The 23,927-nt window shown below is 36.3% G+C and overlaps 1 protein-coding gene across 3 annotated transcripts in view; it reads right to left on the bottom strand.

Annotated features, from left to right (window-relative positions):
* The window catches only part of Ubr3 (ubiquitin protein ligase E3 component n-recognin 3), a 141,597-nt gene that overhangs the window by 27,804 nt on the left and 89,866 nt on the right, over positions 1-23,927 (bottom strand). For 2 of the 3 annotated variants that reach the window (XM_013345877.2, XM_026778748.1), the window contains exons 27-32: positions 22,727-22,837; positions 19,925-20,137; positions 17,361-17,497; positions 10,713-10,798; positions 7,477-7,582; positions 1,393-1,496 (exon numbers count right to left, since the gene is read on the bottom strand). In XM_013345877.2, the coding sequence (XP_013201331.1) occupies positions 1,393-1,496; positions 7,477-7,582; positions 10,713-10,798; positions 17,361-17,497; positions 19,925-20,137; positions 22,727-22,837 (757 nt within the window). The remainder of the gene's footprint in view (positions 1-1,392; positions 1,497-7,476; positions 7,583-10,712; positions 10,799-17,360; positions 17,498-19,924; positions 20,138-22,726; positions 22,838-23,927) is intronic. The other variant, XM_013345878.2, reaches the window with a different exon arrangement.

The raw sequence follows: 23,927 nt of genomic DNA, 5'->3' as shown, positions 1-23,927 counted from the left end.
TCCTGGAACTAGCTCTGTAGACCAGGCTGGTCTCGAACTCACAGAGATCCGCCTGCCTTTGCCTCCCGAGTGCTGGGATTAAAGGCGTGCGCCACCACCACCCGGCATTACTTTATCCTTTAACAAATATAATTTAGATGACATATGTAATCTGTCTATATTTAAAATAAATGGTCACTTCTTCCCCAGGTTGATTTTATTAAAACTGAAATAGACACAAAGAATGTTTTCCATGGGGAGAAAGCCTTTTTATGCCCACAATACACTGTAACTTAGAACAGCAAAAACAGCTAGGCATGGTAAGTGCGCACCAATAATCCCAGCACTCAAGAGGCAGAAGCAGGGGGTTTCTAAGAGTTCTAAGCCAACTTGGTCTACACAGAAAGTTCTAGACTAGGAAGGACTACATAATGATGGCTTACCTCAAAAACAAAACAAAATAAAGTAATAAACTATCTTTCAAGAGAAAAAAAGTTAATTTGCTGACAAAATATTTTTTATTCTTTTTTTTCTTTTATTTATTAAAGATTTCTGTCTCTTCCCTGCCACCGCCTCCCATTTCCCTCCCCCTCCCCCAATCAAACCCCCCTCCCTCATCAGCCCAAAGAGCAGTGATGGTTCCCTGCCCTGTGGGAAGTCCAAGGACCTCCCACCTCCTTCCAGGTCTAGTAAAGTGAGTATCCAAACTGCTTAAGCTCTGACAAAATATTTTAAATGCTTTAAAATAAGTCCTCTGAAAACTATGGGGCAATAATGAAAAGTTGCTAATTTAATATTGAAGCTGTTCATCTAATGTTAGAATACTACCACTAATTTAAAATGATAAAACATTTTTTAGGATATCACATTTTTAATAGAACTACAATTAACCACTGTGTGCACGTAAATGGGGTGGAGATATTAAAGCTGACACTTTGCTTTGCTTTTCAAATTTTCTTTTGTAAGGATACTTCACTTTTTTGAACAATATGGAGAGTGCTTTCTCACACATTTCATTTCTTATTGATAAAAAAGAATAAAGAATAAACTCACCCAAAAAAAGCAACTTTGTTTCTCTCACACACTTTATATGCTACTAATAAAATGCTATTTATCATAAAAAAGACTTCCTTTTTTTTTAAAGAAAGAAAGTTTTACTTGATTCATAGTTAGAGGAAGCAGGAGCACACGGCGCTGTATCCCATAACATCTGTAGTAAGGGGCAGTGGACGTAATGGGAGGAAAGTGACCAGCAGCGCTGAGCTTGCGCTCTCTGTTCTATTCAGCTTGAGTGCACCCCATCTTTTCTGAATCATCTTCACAGTCATTCTACCAGCCTCGATATCCTATTCGCTTCTATAATTTCCAGAATATTCCAAATGTAATCTACAAGTCCAAATTTTAAAGAACTACCTTTGCGCAAGGGCTGTGGCATCATTAAGATCTGGATGAGCAGAAGGGATGTCACATCATGATAAAGGATTGGAACTTCAGGCTGATGTTCTTCATTCCCCAGCCTAAAAAAAAGATTGCATAGTTACATCCTAGTGTAGATTATATCTTTCTAATTCATTTTGTGTCTAATATGTATCTCTACAAACAGAAATAAAAAATAAGAAATCTTAACTAAAGTAGAAGGCTGTATTTTGTTTTACTAATAATATGATCATTTTGGTAATGCATACATTTCCTTTTTCTAATTTGAAAACACCACATATGAATTTTACACCTTACCAAAGTAAACATCTAAGCTGCATTAACACTGAGTCTTTGGAATCACTGAAATTACAGAAGCTAAGTGAGGCACTGAATAGAACATGAGAAAACAAGACAGATGAGGCAGCTCAGGACCATCACAAGTAGCTCAAGGGAAATGCTCACCATACGAGGAAGCAGGGGCACAGAGCTTCTCTGCGTAATAGTCTCATTAAATCCTGTTAAAACTTTATTGCTAAGCCGGGCGATGGTGGCGCACGCCTTTAATCCCAGCACTCGGGAGGCAGAGGCAGGAGGATCTCTGTGAGTTCAAGACCAGCCTGGTCTACAGAGCTAGTTCCAGGACAGGCTCCAAAGCCACAGAGAAACCCTGTCTCGAAAAACAAAAAAAAACAAACAAAAAAAAAAAACTTTATTGCTGACACAAATTCTAACAAAAGCCTTAACATTTGCAGTTTCAACACAGAATAATCAAAGCAGAACATCTCACACACACTACAAAAGACCTAGAGATGCAGAGCACTATGAAAACACAGACCTCAAAGCAGAGCCCATACTAAAGAATTCCCTAACTGCTTTTAGTAGGAAGGGAGGGAGGGAGGGAGGGAGGGAGGGAGGGAGTCTGTGTCTGTGTGTCTGTCTGTCTGCCTGCCTGCCTGCCTGCCTACTTGTCTTGCTAGAACTGAACTCAGGGCTCATATATATCTATCTAACAAGCACTCAATCATGAGTATAGTCCTAATATTGGAGAGTTAATTATTTTTATTACAGGTTTAAATTTTAATAAAACAGTAAACCTCAATGTTCCAAAACTAAATTCTGAAGCTATACATCTGTCGAGGCTGAGTAGGGTTGTCTGAGCCTGTGATTAGGCTGTAATCAGCAACGTAATCAGTAAGTGCTGGCTCCTAATATGTGCCAGGCATTGGACAAACAGCTGGATAAGACAGTTCAAGCTTCTGTGAATTTTATGACTGCTAATGAAAGACAGCTCTTTGAAATTCTCCATTATCTACATATATATCTTCACATACTGTACTTGTCTTTCTCTCTAAGACCATGGCTCCTATTATCTTGTCTCCCCAAGATATGCCCCTTGCAACTAACTTCATAAGCCTAAAATTGGGGAGGGAAAGGAGAGGACTATTTCATTATCAAACTCCCTCATGAAAATAAATTTTCCATATGATCAATAATGATTTCTTAATTATAAAATTTAGTGGACATTCTAAGTAGTCATCTCATTGACCCTTGACTTTAGATATACTTGGATACAACTACCTGGAATTATGGTTATCTTTCCTGATACTGCCAATGAAAATCAATTCCAAGTTATATATACACATATTTATGTATTAAATATTATATATAATACCATGAGAAAACTCTAAGAAGAAAATTTAGGTAAATACTATGAATCTTAAGACTGGGAAAAGATTACTGGTTATGAAAGTAATCAACAGATCTTGAGCGAAATGGGGATTCAATGTATAAAAGCAATTAAAAAAAGATAAAAACGAAATTTAATTTGTGTCATAAAAATTTCAATTTTCTAAATGCTGAGCAAAGTAATTATAAGGTCAAAAGGCAAATATATTTTGGGGAAACTATGAAGAAAAAAACAACATAAACAGACCCTCACATGTACCTCTTAACCTGACTGCAAACAAAATAAAATTCAGTATCTTAAACCATAAAAAATTATTCAGATACTTTAAAAAACAAGATGCTAGTGAGGCAGTGGTGGCCCACACCTTTAATCCCAGCACTCAGGAGGCAGAGGCAGGTAGATCTCTGAGTTGGAGGACAGTCTGGTCTACAGAACAAGTTCTAGGACAGTTAGAGCTACACAGAGAAACCCTGACTTGAAAAACCAACCAAACAACAACAAAAAATAAGATGCCTACAGAAAAAAAGAACAAAGATCCTAAAAACAAAGTTCACAAAGACCAATGTAAGATAGTACATGCCTTGTAATTCTAGCACTCAGTGGCTGAAGCAGGAGCTCCATTAGTTCAAGGATAGCCTTGGCTACACTGCACTTGCACTATCCTTTCAAAGTACAAAGGGCTGGAGAAATGGGCCAGTGGTTAGGAGCTCTTACTGCTCTTGGGGAGGATTCAAGCTTGGTTCCCTCATGAGAGGAGCTTCTTTTTACAGCACATGGTGATTGATACAGACACAAGCACCTTAGTCAAGGTGCAGAGAACAAAAGATTGGTGTGCCCACCTCTATATTATATAGATATATCATATTCTCTATCCCTACAGCTCAGGGATCATCATGGAAGATGGGACAGAGAGAATGTAAGAGAAAGAGGTAGTGGCCATCACAGCGGCAGAGAATGTCATGACAGCACCACTGCACACATAAACACAATGGCTGTAAGACCATGCACAAGATCTGCACAAGATCAAGCCAGCCATAATCCCAGGATGGAGAGCAGTGTTCAGCAAGTCCCACCCCTAAGTGATGGCTACCAGGGCTGGGAGAATCAGTTATCTTCAGAGATGCAGCCCTTGAGCCCCCCCCCTCTCTCTCTCTCACACACACACACACACACACACACAGAGAGAGAGAGAGAGAGAGAGAGAGAGAGAGAGAGAGAGAGAGAGAGAGAGAGAGAGATATCTTGTCTCAAAAGCATTTTCCTACATGATACTCAATTTGTAGATACAAAGAATAAAATAGCTTGGCAATCACTCCCACAGCCAAACAACCAGAGTCGCTGTGGTAAGTCAAAGGACAGATCATGCCTCCTGATGTTATACATCAGGAGCACATCAGTGTGGTGGTTTACAAAAAGTGCATAATCTGATCACTGGGAGATATTGGACAAAAATAAATTTTAAAACAATCTATAAAATAATTGGCTGGTCTTAGCTCTTTTTTAAAAAAAATCAGATGTCATGAAATGCAAAGAAACATTCAGAATCAATTTCAAATTACAAAAAAATTAAAGAGACACTAAAATCAGATGCAAACATGATCTTTAAATTTGTAATGTTCTTTTGCTACATCTTTCTCCAAGCAATGGGCAAACCTTCAATAGAATTTGTATGAGGTAGTAGTCAATATTGTTTTCCATGAGACTATCCAATTAACTCAGAACAATATCAGAAAGAATATGCTCCCAGCTGCTCCATAAACTCGTCTGCCATAAACCCACTATCTCGACACATGGAGTCTAGTTTACTGTCTTTTTTCTACACAGACAGTAGTACAGTCTCCATCTTTTCTCCTGGTTGTTTTCTTTCAACTCCATGGCAGTAAACAAAAGCACTTTTACCTTATTCTTTCTTGTTAAACTGTAAGTCCATTTAAATTTGCTACTAAGTAAAGGTAAATAAGATATTTTACAGCTATATAGACAAATAAAATAAAATTCTGTATAATATCTCTACCATACACTATAATAAATTCCAAACATATTAAAACCATGAAAGTACTAGAAGAAACCATGGGTAATTGTGTTATAAGAACAGAGTGGGAGAAAACCTGTTGACTCAAAATGAAAAATTAATAAATCCCTAATTTTAAAGCTTTAACAAAAAAATAAACCAAGTAAAAAAAATCTGAGAATCTGGTGACAAGTATTTTGAACTCACAAAACAAAGGACTCACATCCAAATTCTTAAGCATGACAGGAAATTAGAAGTAGTTAACAGATAAGAGGCTTCACAGTAAGTAGTTCATGGAAGACATATAAGGCTAAATTTACTTTATTACTGAGGCTTTACTTTGAGGGAAAAGATTGATTGACTGATTGATTGATTGATTGACTGATTGATTTAGGGTTTTTCAAGGCACGGTTTCTCTGTGTGGCCCTGGCTATCCTCAAACTCGAAGATCCACCTGCCTCTGCCTCCCAGGTGATGGGATTAAAAGTGTGTGCTACCACTGCCTGAAGAGAAAATGTCTTTAAATAGTGAGGAAAAAGATAATGGTACAGTGAAGCAACACTGTTATGAAGCTTTTTTTTTTACTATATACACCTAATAACACATATTCTGAGAACAGTGAGGGTGTCTGGCGTGGTAGTTTATGCTGACTGTCTACTTGACAGGACCTAGGATCACTGAGGAAACAAACCTCTGAATGTGTCTGTGAGGAAGTTTCTAGCTTGGGTTAATGAGGTGGAAAGACCCACCTTAAATGTCCAGGGTCCTAGACAAGCAACAGTAACTGATCCCTGACTGCTCAAGTACTGCAACCCACTATCTCCCACCTCTGCCACTTCCCTGCCACAACAGCCGCACCCTTAAATTATGAGCTGAAACCAGCTCTTCCTTAAATTGTTTTTGTCAAGTATTTTGTCCTAGCAGTGAAGAAAGTAACTAATTTATCTGGCCAACAGTAACAGTGATATTTAAAATCAATAATTGCAGATAATTATTCCAATGAGTAATAACATTCATATCAAGAATCAAGGGTTTTTTTCAAACAAAAAGATAAAAATGACAAAATGTTATGACTTAAAGGTTTTATAATATTACAATAACCTGACTTAGAAATATCATTAAGAATTCAAGATCTTTTCTTTTTTTTTGTTTTTTGGTTTTGTTTTGATTTTTTCTTTTCTTTTTTTTCTTCTTTTCTTTTTTTGTTTATTTTTTTTAGTTGTTGAAAAAAAATTTCCGCCTCCTCCCCATTTCCCATTTCCCTCCCCCTCCTCCCACAATTGCCCCCTCCCCCCACTCCCCTCCCTTCCCCCCCACTCTATTCCCCCTCCCTCTCGAGAATGAAGACAAATACAGACAGACAGACATCTCAAATGTTAAGAGTACTGGCTGCTCTTCCAAAGAACCCAGGTTTGGTTCCCAGCACCCACATCAGGCGCTCACTGCTCTCCCATCCTCCCGTAACCCCAGATACAGGGAGTTCTGACTTCCATGGTATCCATGACATACATTCACTCAAACTCACTACATACACAAAACAAACTGTAAGGAAGAAGGAAGGGTGGGTGGGTAGGTGGGTGGTTGGACAGATAAGACAGGCAGCGGGGCAAGCAAGCTGGCAGAAATGGTGTGAAAACAACCCAGCAGTTGTGTCAAACCCCTGGGGACCCAGACCATGCTTTCTAAATAAAGAGAATTACACAGAGAAATGGCAGGTTCCAGGAATAAAGTGTTCAAAATGAACATTACCAAAAAACAAAAGATATTACAAAAGACTATTTAAAACATGTCAAAAGTGAAACAGTCAACCTAGGAGTTTCTCTAAACGAGGGTAACAATGTGTACTGAAAAGGATGACTAAAACGAAATGCATTAAATTATAAAAATAACATAATATAAAATAAACAAGCAAGTGCAACTTACTGGTCATTAACAAGAGCTGCCAGAGCACTAACTCATTACCCTCCAAACATATAACCTGGGAAAGAATCAAGCAGTCTGCTGCCAAACTGCCTTTCAAAGTCAGCAGATGGGCAGTGGTCAAGTCATCAGCTGAAAACTAATGTGAGCCTTTACAAAGGCTGGATGAACCCACTGACCAAATTCTAACAGAAAATAGCAATCAACCTTTATGTACCTCTATTGGAATGTGTCATTTGCTTAAAAACCAGCAGGATTCATCCTGAGATTATCTCACTTAGTAGAAACTTTTGTGTAATTTTTACAGAAAGTATAATGGTGAGTATTTTTAAATTTTTATAATACACTTAATGTTTCATAAGGAAATGTATCCATATAGAACTTTAATACCATATTTAAATTTAATGACTATTTTTCTAAAAAGAATTTTAACTGATTTTAACCTTTCAATAATACTTACTGTGAATTCATATCTTCTATTAACTGGGTGAGTTTTTTCCAGGGATTATACTCAGAATCAATGGTATAAAGCCGCATGTGCAAGGCTAATACATGGAACAGCTGATCTGAATAAATTGGGGGGAAAAAAACTAATGAGAAAGTTGATACAATTCTTCCAGGACAAAATGTTCTCAAAGTTTTAGTTACTTTTTTTCTAGTTATTTTTAATAAAGAAATACAATCATTTTATTTTGTTCAGTCACTATATATAATTAATCAAGTTTACCCTGTATCTTGCTTAGGTTTTTATTGTTTTAACAAAGGACCATTACCAAAGCACCTTGAGGAAAAAAGTTTATTTCATCTTTCAATTTTCAGGTAACACTCCATCACTGAGAAAAGTCAAGCCATAAACCTGGAAGCAGGAATTGAAGCAGAAGCCAGAGAAGAGAAGCTTACTGGCTTGCCCTCTATGGCTTGTTTACCTGCTTTCCTACACCATCTAGGACCACCTCCCCACAAGTGGCACTCCCTCCAATGAGCTGGGCCACCAACATCATTGCTCAAGGAAATGCCCTACAGAACTACCTGCTGGCCAGTCTTATGAAGGAATTTTCTCAATTAATATTCCCTCTTCCCAGATATGTCTAGGCTTACATCAAGTTGACAAAAAATAACTAGTACAACCAAGATCAGCCATTACACGCTGCAACTACTTCATTCCTTCTACGGTGCTCTAAACATAACTCCACACGATTTCTCATAGAATCCAGACTGTCCTTATGCTCAACCTTCTCTCAGAAGTCATCTGCTTTTCTCATCTGATTTTATGATCCAGTTATGCCTATTTGTCCTTCTTAGTATTATAGTCATTTTCTAACTGAAATCTGCTGCCTTTAAGTCCCTACCTGGCTGTTATGAATAACAACATTCTTAGCAGTTCAGAGAAAAGTTCTTCTTTGGTGAAGTTGCTTGTTAGAAATAGCATACACAGATAGAAGCTATTTAGTGTAGATCATGAATTATATCTAAATTATTAGAACGTCCCAAATGAAGGTATCAGAACAAGAAGTTACCTTTTCTGATTAAAGCTTGGGCTAATTTTGTGATCTATTCTTGTTTATGGTGATGATGTGGTACAGGCACAACCACATCAGGTTGAGCAACCAGGCAAGTGCTCTACCACTTGAGCTATACCCATAATGTCAGTATTTAACCTCTATGAAATCACAGAATCCACTAAGGTTGTAACCTGTGGCTTCTCACCTACAGTAATAAGCAGAAAGTCTCAGACCTAGGTACAGAAGAGTGCTTATTTTCCTGCTGAGAGATAACCTACTCTCATGTGATGTTCCGATACTATTAACTAGCCAGTGATAACTGCCAATGGCTTCAACAATTTCTACTTCTGGAAAGGAAAAAACCTTATAGCCTATAATGTCACCAGAATCTATGGAATTTCATATCTATTTTCAAATCATTTTGATAAAGAAGTAAAGAGAATAACATTAGTAACAACTTTCTCTTAATAAAATGTTATGCATTATTTTTTATATTTGCTTGGTCCTACAGCTATTGAAGGCATAGCGATACAAAGTTCTTCTTGCCTAATTTACAATGTACACTCTCTCATTTATCTTTCAAAGCCTTGGTGCAATGGCATGCCCACCAAAAGCTTCACCAGTTCCACCATAGAGAAATGATCCCCACCCTTCAAATTCCTAGAACAGTCACAGGCAACAACCTGTCTTACAGTCAAGACCAAGTGTTTGTTTCATCTGCTGGACACAGTGCCCTAAGGGTCTGTCTGGGGTCCCTGTTGGATGAGGAGGCCTCAGAGTCTGACTTAGGAATCGGGAACAACACTGCAGGAGCTGCTATGGACGTCTGCAGATGGAACTCTTCAGGGTCAAGGGGGAAGCAACCAGAAAAGTGGTAAGAAACAGAACAACTGGAAGCTAAAGAAGAACTCAAAAAAAAAAAATGCCACTAGAATTTCATTTACTCTTGTCAAGATTATGGATAAATTCACCAATTCTAAGTCTCTGAGTAAATGTGAATGTCTTTGAAGAAAAATGTGCAAAAACCCTAAAATTCCTTTACTGAAAACCTTCTAGAACAATTCTCTAGAATAGTGCCAAACTATTTAAACTTATGTAACTTTACTTTGAACTAACTCAAACATATTATAAACTATATTTTCTTCATCTCAACAATTTCCCATTTAAAACATATTACTACACTATAGAGTATACATAGGGTTTAAGTGTATACATTAGAGGTCACTAAACATGTAATAAAAAAATGAACTCCCCAAATCTTTGATTCTAGAAATCAAGAGATAACCCAAAAATACCCAAAACAATTATAAACATTAAAAACTGTTAAATAACTTTATCAAAAGTTTATATTTACATTTTTATGGTGCAAAATTTGAGGTACTTTACTTTTAAATTCATCCTAATAGATAACTTTTCAAAATAATATATACATATATTATGTTTAAAAGCTGGTATGTATTGCTATTGGATATTATTTTTAGTATGTAACAAAATAAATTCACTTTCCAATATACCATGCATTTTAAACAAGTTTTATTCCCTATGCCAGCACCTAAGGTAACATTTCAACTCTAGCATTCTGGGGCTAATAATGGATATTGTGACATTAGGTAATACTGCTCCTAGTATTCATAAGCTCTCTAATCAATGAGCAAACATCATGAAAAGCCATGTTCTTGAAAAACCTAGTCTAGGTTGCAAATTACACTTCTCTTAAGCATATCTTTACAAATGGTGTTGAAGAATTATGTCTATAAGATAAAGCATACACATAAAGGAAATAGATATTATTTTAATACACGTTAGTTAATATAGAGCAAAACGGAGCACATTATCCTCATTAATTAACAGTGACAATATAATAAACATAACTATCTTTATAAAACTATATTTTAATCAACTCAATGTAAAATTTCTTTCAAAAACTTAAATTTATTTTATTTCTTTAAATAATACATTTAAAAAATATTTGAACTAATGTAAATTTGCCCAATTAGACATTTATATTGCTGACCTATCATAATACAGATATCCATATTGTTCTTCTAAAGATAACAGCATTTTAAACATTTGAAAACTAACATGAACAGAATTTGAAGAAAATCAACAATACTGAAAGACTACTTTCCCTATATAGGCTTCAAATCTGACATAAATAGAAATCTTCTCAAATTTAACACTGCTCAATACTTACTCAAACAAGATCTTTTACCAGCTGTGCTGGCACCGCCTGAGCAAAGGCTGCCCCCTCGATGAATCAACTCCAGTTCCAAATTGGTTCTGTAAGCAAAGCATTAAACCCATCTCAGTCAAAGGCAAAAAGATTTTTCTGCTTTACTGACAGAGCTCAATCAAGCTAAACAATAAAATTCTTCAACTTTATTACTTGCAAAATCACAGCTTATAGAGTAATGGTTTTTTCTTATATTTAGAAATTAAAAGTAACAATTTATCCATCTTTGTTTAGATGCTCAAATTTATACCTGTAAAAAAATTTATACATACAACTATGTGATTGCTGCAAAGTCTCAGCCCTTGGCAAATACTAAAAACTAGGCCTCATAACAAAAATCCTGCAATGTATTTCATAAGCCTATCTATAAATTACATGAAAAGTATGTACTTCAGCTGCCAGCGACCAGGTAAATAATTACTGTCATTAAAAGAAATACGATTTTTTTTCTATCAAAGAAATGGTTCTCATTCATTGGAAATTAGGTGGTATCTGGAAAACAGTATCATGAAACAAAACAAACATTGAAGCAACTATGATCAACACATAATTAATTAATCATGGTCTCTTTTATAAACTTCTACAATTATTAAAATGCATTACTGATAGATAAAGATCAGTATTGCTCACAAACATCTGAAATTACAAAGTGTTTAACATTTATTAGCTTACGGAATAGCAACTATTAGTAAATTGGTGTTTTAAAAAGCAAACTTAAGCAGAACTGAAATATTTACTCACAAATAATAGCAGTAGAAGAATGATTTACCAAAATAAAAAAATTAAATTTTGAGTTATAACTTCAATTTGCTGCATTTCAATAGTATTTATCACCTTAAATATTTTTTTTTCCAACAAACAAAACTGAATTAACTAGTTTGTATCCAAAGTATGCTAATGAGACACCAAGCACCTCAACCCTGCCTTAAAGAGAGGCAAGGCTTCAAGCTTACTCTGCTGTGAATTTAAGAAAAACTACATCCTATTTTATTTATAAACAAAACATTTAAACTGGCTTTGGCTACATTTTAAAATGGTATTTTCATTTATAACTTATAAATGCAAACTTTAAAATATTAATATTCCTGAGTCAGTAAATTTGCCACCCATTTCTAAAGGATGGTTTAATCTTCTTGAGGTAGGGAAGATGCAATTTAACACTGATAATGTTCCTGCTCAGAGCTCCATCTGGTTGTTGCTGATAAGGGCATCTGTGTGACAAGGGAATTTTCCACCCTTCAGGCGAATTGCAATGCTCACTGAACTTCTAAAAACCTACCAGCAAGGAAGCAGGGACAAGGATTTCATATTAGTGGACAGAAAGCGAGCGCGGAGACCAGCATGTGTTCCTTCATCAAGGGAATATAAATGAGATCAATATATTTTGTTTTCACAAATCTTCTGTTGCCTAATCTGTAGAAAAAAATTAATGGCTATATTCTCTTATAAAAACTATGATTTCCTAGATAGTACTTTTTAAAGTGCCAACCAAACACAGCAACAAATCTTAACAAATGAATGTCAACTTTCATCTCACTATTTACAAAAATGTTCATTAAATTATAAAAACAATTCTGTTTATTGGATCACCATATATACTTTAGAAGGATAACAAATAAGTTATGTGAATTTTATTCTAAAAGAGATAAGCCTGTTAAGTCTGACTTTATTTTAAAATATGGCTGGAAGATCTCTTGTACATTTCTATTTCATCTTTTAAAACTGTCTATACAAAGGATTAATATATAATATCTAGAATTACAAAAAAATCAATGTCACAGGCCCTAACCATCACTATTTCCTTGCTTCATTTATACCGAAACTGGCCCTTTAAGACTCACTAGATTAAACCACCCAGGTGACCATGTGCCCCCTGTCTATTACACCTCACAGCTGAAAACCTCTGCAATCTGGTTTTCTTTCCTGAATGGAAAAAATAAATATAATTTGGGAATGAATTTTCTATGCTTTTTATTCTTGGAGAAAAATAAATTCTATCCTGAATTTTCTAGCACAAAATATATCCAAGTGAATTTGGCAGCAGAGAAAACCTCTCCATTCCAAAAAATGACAAGCCCGCTGAAAGCTCTCACCGGACCACTAGATACACCGTGCATTACAAAATCCCTTAACTGCGTATTAGCTCTTCTTATCCTTTATCAGAGTGTGTGCTCCTGTTATGTTCCCCTCTTACTGTTATTTTTAGAGCAATAATCTGAAAAACAGATGTACGCGTGCGCACACACACACACACAATCAAACCAAACTGGGACAATAGAGAGGGTAAAGATCTAAGGGCTTGAACCTGCCACTTTATTCTCTGAGCAAACTACTCATTTTCTCAGCAGGGTTTGGAGGTTGGGAAGCATACTTTCATCCAAAGCATAGCCTACAATGAAGACACAGCTCTTCTAGGAAGCCTTTCTGAGACAGAAAATAAATTATTTCATATACTTTGTTTCGATTTGTTTATATTCCTTGTACTAGCTAGTCTTATGCCAAATTGACATACAAACTAGAATTATCTGAAAGTAGGAAAAACAAGTTTAGAAAATGTCTCTATAAAATCCAGCTATAAGGCACTTTCTTAATTAGTCATTGATAGGCAGAGCCCAGAGTCCACCCTGGACTGGTTTCCTAGGTTCTATAAGAAAGCAAGAGGCAGAGGCAGGCGGATCTCTGTGAGTTCGAGACCAGCCTGGTCTACAAGAGCTAGTTCCAGGACAGGCTCCAAAACCACAGAGAAACCCTGTCTCGAAACCCCCCCCCCCCAAAAAAAAGCAAGCTGAGCAAGCCACAGGGAGCAAGCCAGTAAGAAGCACTTCCCATGGCCTCTGCATCAGTTCCTGCCTTCAGGTTCCTGAGCTGCTTAAGTTCTTGTCTGTTAAAGTTCATTCCTTTGGTAATGAACACCAATGTAGAAGGGTAAGCTGAATATTCCTGATCTCACCAACTTGCTTTTGGTTATGGGGTTTCATCGCAACAACAGAAACACTAAGACATTCTCTTTGGAAGTTCTCCAACATCCTGCCTATATAACATTTTTTTCTTATTTTATTCTGCTTTAGAACCTATTTTATTCTGTTTTATATGCAATGTTTCTTAGTGTTGGCTCTCCAACTAAATTGTAAATTCCTGAAGAATTTCATGTTTTTGTGTCTAAATCCTCAACAATACTTTTTACATGCTTTACGTAAAAAACAAAAACAAAAACCATGGTAAGACTGGGGAGACTGCTCAGGAGGTAAAATGCTTGCCTTGCAAGCATGAGGTCTAGAGTTAAGATCTCCTATACCTACATAAAGCCAGGCACATTTAGCAGACCACCAGAAAGCTCCAGGGCCAGTAAGACTGGCCTCCAAGGTGAAGAGTGGCTGAAGAAACAACTCCATACAGCTGCAGGGGAAACATCCACACCTGCACACACACTGAAAAACTTCTAGTTTCTGATTTATAGTTATCTCCTTTTGCTGACCCTTACAACCTTAAATGCAAGAACAACTAAGAAAAAACAGATTTTTTTTTCCCCCGAGGGGAAAAAAGAGACATGAAACAAAAGTAAACTCAAAGGTTCAGTTTGACACTGGATATGGTGGGTTTTGCCCACAGTCCCAGCTACTCAAGAAGCTGAGATGGATTGCTTAAGCTTAGAATCTGGAAATTAGCATGAATAGCAGAGTCAGATTCTACTTACAAAAGACAAAAGGCCGATCACTTGGCACTTTAGAAAGTATTCCTCCTATTTCCAGCATAACTCCTTTCAGAGACCTAGACTTACAACACAGTATATGAAAACAAGTAGAATCACTCTACTGAACACCAGTCCACTCATGACGAAAAGACATCTGTTCATCCTCACCTCAGATGCTCCTACTTCTTTCTACCATTCCCATTTTTCTTACAATATAGACACCAAGAGCCATAGGCCAATACCTCTAAATTATTTGTGACTTAGATACAAAAGCCCCTAGGGGAAAATCAATTACTGAAAGCCATGTCTTTCTTAGTGTCAGTAAGAAAATAATGAATGACTATTGAAGGACACCTTCTTACCTATCATAATCTTTTCATAATCCATTTTTATGACTAATACTTGCAACAGAATGAAAATTTCAGAAACAAGTTGAAATTTGAATAAAGCAGCTATGGTTAATTTGAGAATTAATTTTCAAAAACACATTCCAACAATTTCTCCTCTGTTGCTTTCAGGAAAAATCTTCCAGAGAGTCCTCATACAAATCAAACTAAAAACAAAGACATAGAGCCTTCTCCTTTAGGAGAATGAGTTCTGTAGCTATCTTAATGGGTACTCTCTTCCCAAATAGCAGAACTGTTATGCTTCCTAAAGAACAGACAAAATATTTACACAGATAGAAATTCAACTAAGAAACTAGAATTGTGTTTTATTAAATGCCAAATATATCTTCAAGTTCTGAGAATCACAATTAATTCAAAAGTTAAGTAATCCAAAGTTTATTGCAATTTATTTCATAAATATTTAGTTTCAGAAATATTTTTCCTGAAAGGCGGGCTCTAAAATATTTAGCAGGATTAAAATATCTTAACAAAATAAGTTGCGTGTTAGACTAAGATAAAGGCCAGTATCATATCTTGACATTACGGACTCAATACCATAAAAACCTTTGTCCTTCCATTTAGATTTTGATCTTGGTCACTTTGGCCTTCGCTTGTTCAGCACTAATGCAGTGAAGCACTGCAAGCTCATCATGAGAGTGGGATAGAGGAGCTGATCTGCTAACCACACAGTCACTGTCTCGCTACTTCAGATTATTATTGGGCTTCAGAGAAGGATGGGGATGGTACATGACTTTCCTCTCTCTACCTATACCTTTAGCATCTGATACTTGTCCTTGCTTGTCTATAAAAGTTATTATATTTTAAGACAAGAAAACAAGGATCTAAAATATCACCCAAATTATACTTTAATCAAATTTATAATACAGGAAAATTCCATTTTTGGAATTGCATTCCACTGCACAATTCAGTGTACAAAGAAAAACAATCAATCACTTGGATAAATTCCATGTATTGATCATTCCCATTCAATCAGAATCTCAGGATCTTCCGATAATGCTAACTCTAATGAAACTGAAGGCATAATATACAAGTGACATGAGAGACAGAGAGAATGTATGTATGAGTATAATAGTTGACCTGCATTCAACTACAATGTTATTATATTTTATATAGAAGATAATCATTATCCTAGATCCTTAGTAAAGTTAAATATATAAAATCTATATTAAATTTAGTTTTATAAATACATTTAGTTATAAGTATGCAATAATTGGTAACTTCGGAAACAAAATAATTACTGTATACATCTCCACCACCACCATACACAAACACACAAAAAAAATCATTCTGGATAAACAACAGCCTAGAAACACACAGATTAGAAAGTCATTTTCTAATCCAGCAGATCCTTCTGTATCAACCTGGGTCCAACATTTATATTTCCACACGGAAGAGCTCTTTAAGAGCTCTACCTTGCTTGCTATAAATCTTCTAAGTCTGGAACCATTTTTCCTGGGTTTAAAAGTTACATATACTCTTTCATTTACTGTTTTGTTGCACTGCTAGAGTCAAAGAGATTAGAAAACATAACACCCCCTATGAAAGCTGAACACAAGACAGGAAAAGAGATAACTATTAAAAAAACAAAACCACTGACTCTTGACTCAAATGATCTGAATTCCAATCCTTTATACCCAGGAAGTTGTTAATGACTTTGAGTCACATCATCTCTCTAAATCTTATTGACTACAATACTATTTGAACAAAATAAGAAGTATGACCCAAAGCTACAGAGAAACCTTGCCTTGAAAAAACAAAAAAAGAAAGAAAGAAAGAAAGAAAGAAAGAAAGAAAGAAAGAAAGAAAGAAAGAAAGAAAGAAGTATGACTACAAAGACATTCAAGGCTCTACAGTGTCAGCTTTGAAGACTGTGTTTGTAAGCGCCTAGCTGTATGTACTGCTTCCTTCCTACTTACTTCTTTTGTGCCTCTCCATTTTCACACATTTTCCAAAATTCCTGTTTCAATGTGTTCATTGGTGATGGTCCACCTACTCAGCAACTAGACTAATGCTTCCTGAGCCTTCCACCAAGCTCGGAACACCTGCCTTCCTGCGCTCTCCTCTCTCTATCTCTAGTTTTCTAAACCAGCTGTCATTTCCTAAAACACTGTGAGGGCCAATAAAGAAACAAGTTCTCTTGATGCTGTGTTTTCTGTAATGAAGGAACATAACATTAGGTTTTAGTTGTTGGCATCAGCACTTGACAGGACTTAATCACACATAAAATGTCATACTTTAAGGAACTTATCTATCCCAAGTAAGCATTATATCGTCCCCTTATGTTCCATAAAGTTCAACAGCATCCAAACTGTGCATCAAAGTAATTTTTAAAATAACTTCAGGAAATAACCTCCCAGGAGGTTAAAAAATGAGCTATTCTTTTAACCAATATTAAAGATACATATCCCTTCCTTAAGGAAATATAAATAGCAACAGATAAAACATAGATCCACTGAACAATAAAGAAAAACTAATATTAAGGAAATACTAATAATTATTACACATACCTACCTAGCAACAGAGTACATAAAGAGAAAATCATTGTCTGGTGAGCCTGGGGTCTTGCTATAGTCTCTGTATTTCTTCTGAGTGGTATTTTTAATATCTTTCATTACAGATTCCATTTCTTTACTTAGGTTGGTTTCTGACTATAAAAAAGTGAACATACATGTAAAGTTTATATTCATTTTCTTTAATAAAAGCTTAAAACTGAAATATTTATCAAATGAACACATCAGAAAATTAACACAAGTCAAAAGAGATGTAACATGAACAACTTTGCACATGTAGTGTGCAAAGAAATAAATAAAAAATAAATCATTTTTTAAAGATTTATTTATTCAATATATATAAAGTATTCTGCCTGCATGTACACCTGCAGGACAGAAGAGGGCACCAGGTCTCATTACAGATGGTTGGGAGCCACCATGTAGTTGCTGGGAATTGAACTCAGGACCTCTGGATGAATTGTCTTATAATTGTTTATTCAAATTCTGGATGGCAATTAATAATACTCAATTATGACTAAGCCAATTATAAATTATGAGTTAGGCACAAAAATTCTATTCTAATCTAATGAGTACATAATACTAAATAATATTTTAGAACCATTACAGGTTTACAAAAAGCCTGACTTTATTTAAGATTGGTTTTCAAAGAAATATATTATCAGTGTCCCTTAATTTTAGGCAAATTTTATTTTATTTTATTTTTAAATTTATTTACTTATTATGTGTACAACATTCTGCTTCCCACACACCAGAAGAGGGCGCCAGATCTCATTACAGATGGTTGTGAGCCATCATGTGGTTGCTGGGAATTGAACTCAGGACCTCTGGAAGAGCAGTCAGTGCTCTTAACCTCTGAGCCATCTCTCCAGCCCCCTTAGGCAAATTTTAAACACATAAATTTGCATGCAAACACACACACACACACACACACACACACACACACACACACCCTCAAATTCCAACTTGAGAAAGTAAATGCCAAGAAATGAATATGAGTTGTTTAATACAAATTTTTGTTCCAAAAGCTAAGTGTCTTTAGGGGCTAGGAATTATAGCTCAGTGGCACAGCACTCGCCTAGAGCATAAGAGGCCTTAAGTTCAGTTCCCAGCACTATAAAACTACAGGGTGGCAGGCATCTGTCACTTCTGTAGAGACCATAACAGAAATCTACAATATAGGTAAAACATTTTAAGAACTTAAATCACATAAATTCTGTTGGTGGAGATTACAAAACAGATTCATTTATACCAAATTCACATTATAGTAGACTAATTTATAGTGAATTGTTACATAGTATTTTCAGAGTAAATAAAGATGTGTGTAAATACATTCTTTTTATTACATTATTTGGTGAGTGTACGCTTGTGTACATCTGAGTGGGCTATGTAATATGGCACATAGGTAGCAGAGGCCAGAGGACAACTTGGGGTAGTCAGTTCTCCCCTTCTACCATGTGGGTCCTTAGAGATTAAATTCACATTGTCAAACTTAATCAATGTAACAAATATATTTTCAAATGATTACATTGTATTTGACACTTATGTTGTATATTATATTTGTACATAGAGACAAAAACAGAGAGTTGCATATCTCGTAATGGTACAGAATGGGCCACAGATATACTATGATAGTTCCTCTGAAAGATAGTACCTACAGACATCAAAGCCATTTGGTTTATATAAATGCACTCTGATGTTCACACAATGGCAAAATTATCTACTGATACCATTTTCCAAATGTATCTATTGCTAACTAAGCAATATAACATATATACTTTTTGTTTTGCTTTGTTTTTAAATATTTCAACTTCTTTAAAAAGCCTAACCATTTAAGCTTGTGCTGGCTATTCTTATGTCAATTTGATACAAGCTAGAATCATCAGAGCAGAGGGAGACTCAGCTGAGAAAAGGCCTCCATAAGGTCAGGCTACAGGCAAGCCTGTAAGGCATTTTGTTAGTTATAGATGGAGGAAGGCCCAGCCTACTGTGGGTGAGACCATCCCTGGGCTAATGGTCCTGGGTTCTATAAGAAAGAGGCTGAGCAAGCCACTTGGAGCAAGCCAGTAAGCAGCACCACTCCATGGCCTGCCTCTACATCAGCTCCTGCCTCCCAGTTCTTTCCCTGTGTGAGTTCCTGTCCTGACTTCCTTCAGTGATGAACAGTGATGTGAAAATCAAATCCTTTCCTCCCCAAGTTGCTTTTGGCCATGGTGTTTTGTCACAGCAATGACAACCCTAACTAGGACAAAGCTTAAGTTCACAATTTGGAAGATAGCCTTAATACATTAAATTATAATGATTTTGACTAAGGAAAAGTATAGGGTCTAATAATTTCTAATATTTTCATTCTGTTTTTAATAAGCACAATCAAAAACCTCTAAAAATCAATTTCTAGTTAATCAATTTCTTTATACATTTCTACTAAATGTATAAAGGCCCAGGATAATTTAGGGAAAAAAGAAAAGAGTGTAGATATAGCAGGGAAGATGTGGGGGGGAGGGAGGGAGGGAACTAAAAAACAAACAAACTAAGTTAATAAGTTAACCAGGATATTTTCTGCCTTACACTGATGCTTACTGGGAAAGCTCCCGGTCGTCCCTGCAGCTCCTCCACTTCCTTTATGAGATCTTGTGTGCTTTTGTTACTAGGACGTTGCCAAAGGTTACTTTCCACATTGCTTCCAGGATAACATGGAAGAACACTGTTAGCAAACTGTCTACAGAGGGGACATGTGAATTCTCCTTTGTCCACTGAGAAGCCCTGAAGAACCTGGTCATTCTGAAAGATGAAACAAACATGCAGATATCTGATGCACACATTTGTAGCAAACAAAAATTACAATACCAGATTTTACAGTAAACTCACATACATATCAAAGGCATCTCTAAAATGTCACAAAGAAATAAAATCTCTGGTTTAGTTGTCAAAGGGTTTTGGGGTTGTTTTTTTTTGTTTTGTTTTGTTTTTTTTTTTTTGGAGGGGGAATTGGTTTTTGAAACAGGGTTTTTCTGTATAATAACCCTGGTTGTACTGTAACTCACTCTGTAGACCAGGCTGAGGCTGGTCTCAATCTCACAGAGATCCACCTGCCTCTGTCTCCTAAGTGCTGGGCTGAAAGGCGTGTGCTACCACTGCCTGGCCTGAAGCACTTCTTATAATACAGCATTATACCAAATCACACACAAGACACTATCTTCTTTCCTAACCAATACTGCACTTTTCCTCCATATACAAACCTTTAATATCTTTCTCTGAGGAAGTTACATAAAGTCTCAAGGATTTATATGGACCACAAAGCTCTTTACAATCAGATTTCTAATTAGTTCTTCAAATATACAGATATAAATATAATGACTCAAAAGTACCTTCATTCATAAAATGTTCTGGCACACTGCAAATGGTCACTAGGACCCTGTGTATACCTTACAACAGTTAGCACTCTTGTCCACCAACTGCACAAAAGACGGCTAATTGGACTGTCAACGTGACAGATCTAGAACTTCTGATGGAGTGTCCAGACTGAGTCAGCTGAGATGGAGAGCCTCACTCCACATGGGAGAAGCAGCCCATGTCCAGACCAGGGTTCTGGACTGAATAAAAAGGAGAAAACAAGCAGAGTACTAGCATTCATCTCTTTGCTTTCTGACTGTGGGTCAATGTGAACAGTCCTTTATGCTCATGCCTCCATGTCTTCCCTGCCATGCTGGACTGGACTCTCAAACTGGAAGCCAAGAAATCCTTCCTTCCTTGTTTTCTTCCTTTGCTTCCTTCTATTGCTTGTCAGGTATATCATCACACAATGAGAAAAGTAACTAATAAACACCATGAATTCTTTGAAGAAAGATGTCTTATTTATTGTTCTATTCCCAGGATTCATCACAGAATCTACAATGCTCTAGAACCTAACAGTTCATAACAATGCATAATGTGCTTAAGAACCATTAGCTTATTAATCCTGACAACAGGCAAGCTCAGACCATGCAGTACATGAATGGCATTCATAGAAAAAGTAAGCTTCATTCTACCAAGAGGAAAACAAAAAAGTATTGATATATGTCACAACAGATTTACATTTTAGGAAGATAGTAAATAAATTAGAGTAAGGAAATTAGTATTGAAAACAATCACAAAAATCAAGTCAAAAGAGGACATATATGTGCCAGGTGGTGGTGGTGCACACCTTTAATCCCAGCACTTGGGAGGCAGAGACAGGTGGGTCTCTGTGAGTTTGAGGCCAGTCTGCAAGTTCCACAAAAGCTAAGGCTATACAGAGCCACCCTGGTTGGTGGGGGAAGGCATACACAAAATATTAGTGGAAACAATGAAGGCAGAATTAATGCCAAGTGACACTCCAGAACATCCAATAGAATCCTGGCTAGTGACTGACCATGAGTGATGAGGAATAGGAAGGATAAAAATGCTCCTGAATTAAGGATCTTTAAAAATATGAAATTTACTTTTATGGTAGAAATATTTTTAAGAAGCTGAAAGACTAAAAAAGACTTCAGTTGTGTGGAAGGTCAAAGGAAGGATTCTGAATGAAGCAGACCTGAGTATCTTTATATACTGAGAAGAGACAGGAGAGACAACAAAGCAACATAATAAAAAAGATGTTATCATTGATCATGGCTTCTGCAGTGCTGGAGACAAAGGGCTCCTAGAGTACAGACAGCAGCAGGAACACTACTCCAGAAGCAGAAAGGAAAGACATGCTGGCATACGTCACTTGCTAGGGAACTGCACTTTACATGAAAGGAGATAAGGGTGTGATGAAGACACACTGAAATCTTGGTGGGATAAGCAGAAACAGAATCTAATGAGTGAAGTTCTTAGGATTTAGAAGTATCTGGATGTAGGAAGGCAAAGACCTGAAATAGCTGCTGAGGCAAACAGGAAAGAGACGTGATGAAAGCAGAGAGATAAATGAATAAGTGCATTTATGGGCCATGAACATAATCTCAGTCGCTGACATAGGAAATCCCATGTTTAGACAATAGTTCACTTTGTCTTGTAATTTTCTACCATCTTCTGGCTCACTTCTATGTCAAATCAAAGGCAGCGGTCAATGCTTGGGAATAAAGACAGACGAGGCTCAGTACAAGACAGTGAAGCTAATCAACTAGGAAATGTGCAAAGGTTAAAAGTGCTGATGGTAGGGAAAGTAAGACAGGGTGATCATGTGAAAACATGAACCATATAGCACTTAGAGCCAAGACTAATGGGGAGTCGTGGGAGTTAACAGCTAATACATAAAAAACACGATCCCTCAGACTGGAGAGGGGAACTGGATGTGTATGGTATTAAAAAAAAAAATCAATGCCTGGAAAAAAAACAGGTATCTTTAAATTTTTTTTCTAATCAACTTACCCGTAATGATTCCATATAAGATTTATGACAATCTATGTGTAACGTGTGGCCACAAGTTTGTACATAAACACCTCCTTCCCAACCAATTGATACTGCCAAAAGGCAAGAACTCTTCAAAGAGAAAAAAAGACAAAAGAATATTAACTTTAAAGAATTATTAACATAAAATTGTGAACATACTAAAATACATCCAAGAAATCATCCAACCAAACCTGCCATCTTTTTATGCATAGCCTAATGCACAGGTTGTAGTTTTATGACATAAATTAATAAATCACTAGACAGTCCTAAGGCAAGATCTCTAAAATTAGAATACTATAAGTTTTAATTTCCAAATACCTAAGCTTACAATAAAAGAGAATAAACATCATAAACAATATTTTTTCTATCTTATAACATATAGGCTCTCAATATTATAATTCAGGGGCTGGAAGAATGGCTCAGTCTGTAAAGTGCCTTCCATAAAAACATAAGGACTTGTTCAGTACCCATGTCAAAGGTAACAAGAAATTCTACCTCTGAACATAAAGTAGAGCGTGACTGAGGAAAGCACTCAACATAAACCTACAGACTGTGTGTACATATTCACACGCGCACATACACACATTCATATACAAAAAATACTATGGTTGGGTATGAATTATATATACTGCTGTTGATCATTTTAGATGTTCTGTATGGCACTCACCTCTCCATTTCTGACATCAACTCAGTTTCTGTTTTGGAATGCAGACCTCCCTCTAACTTCCATAATGTCAATCTCTCTTAATTTCCCTCCCTGTTATACTTACTCTTCCTTTGTTTACCCACCCCTTCAATGTATGTACTTCTCAAGGGAGTGCTATTCTCTTGCCATTAAAACTGTGCCATCTATAGAATTAGTTCATAATTTCATCTATCCTATAATCCTGGGTGCCTTGCCGGATGGATGGATGGATGGATGGATGGATGGATGGATGGATGGATGGATGGATGGATGGATTGTTGAAATAAGAGCGGCAGAGCTGCGTCCCCAGCACCCAGCCGCCCACATGGCTAGCTTAGCTTATGACCCGAAATAATTACACGGAATCTGTATTCTTTCTTTGAAGTTTCCAGGATGAACATGGGGCCCCACGACATCAACTCAACCTGGTTTTTATGACGTCATGATTATTTATTTTTTTTATTTATTTTTATTTTTTTTCAAGCGCTAATATTA

Source organism: Microtus ochrogaster, chromosome 4 (genome assembly GCF_000317375.1).
Source record: "Microtus ochrogaster isolate Prairie Vole_2 chromosome 4, MicOch1.0, whole genome shotgun sequence".
In the NCBI taxonomy this organism is placed as follows: Eukaryota; Metazoa; Chordata; class Mammalia; order Rodentia; family Cricetidae; genus Microtus; species Microtus ochrogaster.
Note: the sequence above shows the minus strand (reverse complement) of the source record. Positions and strands in the feature narration are given on the sequence as shown.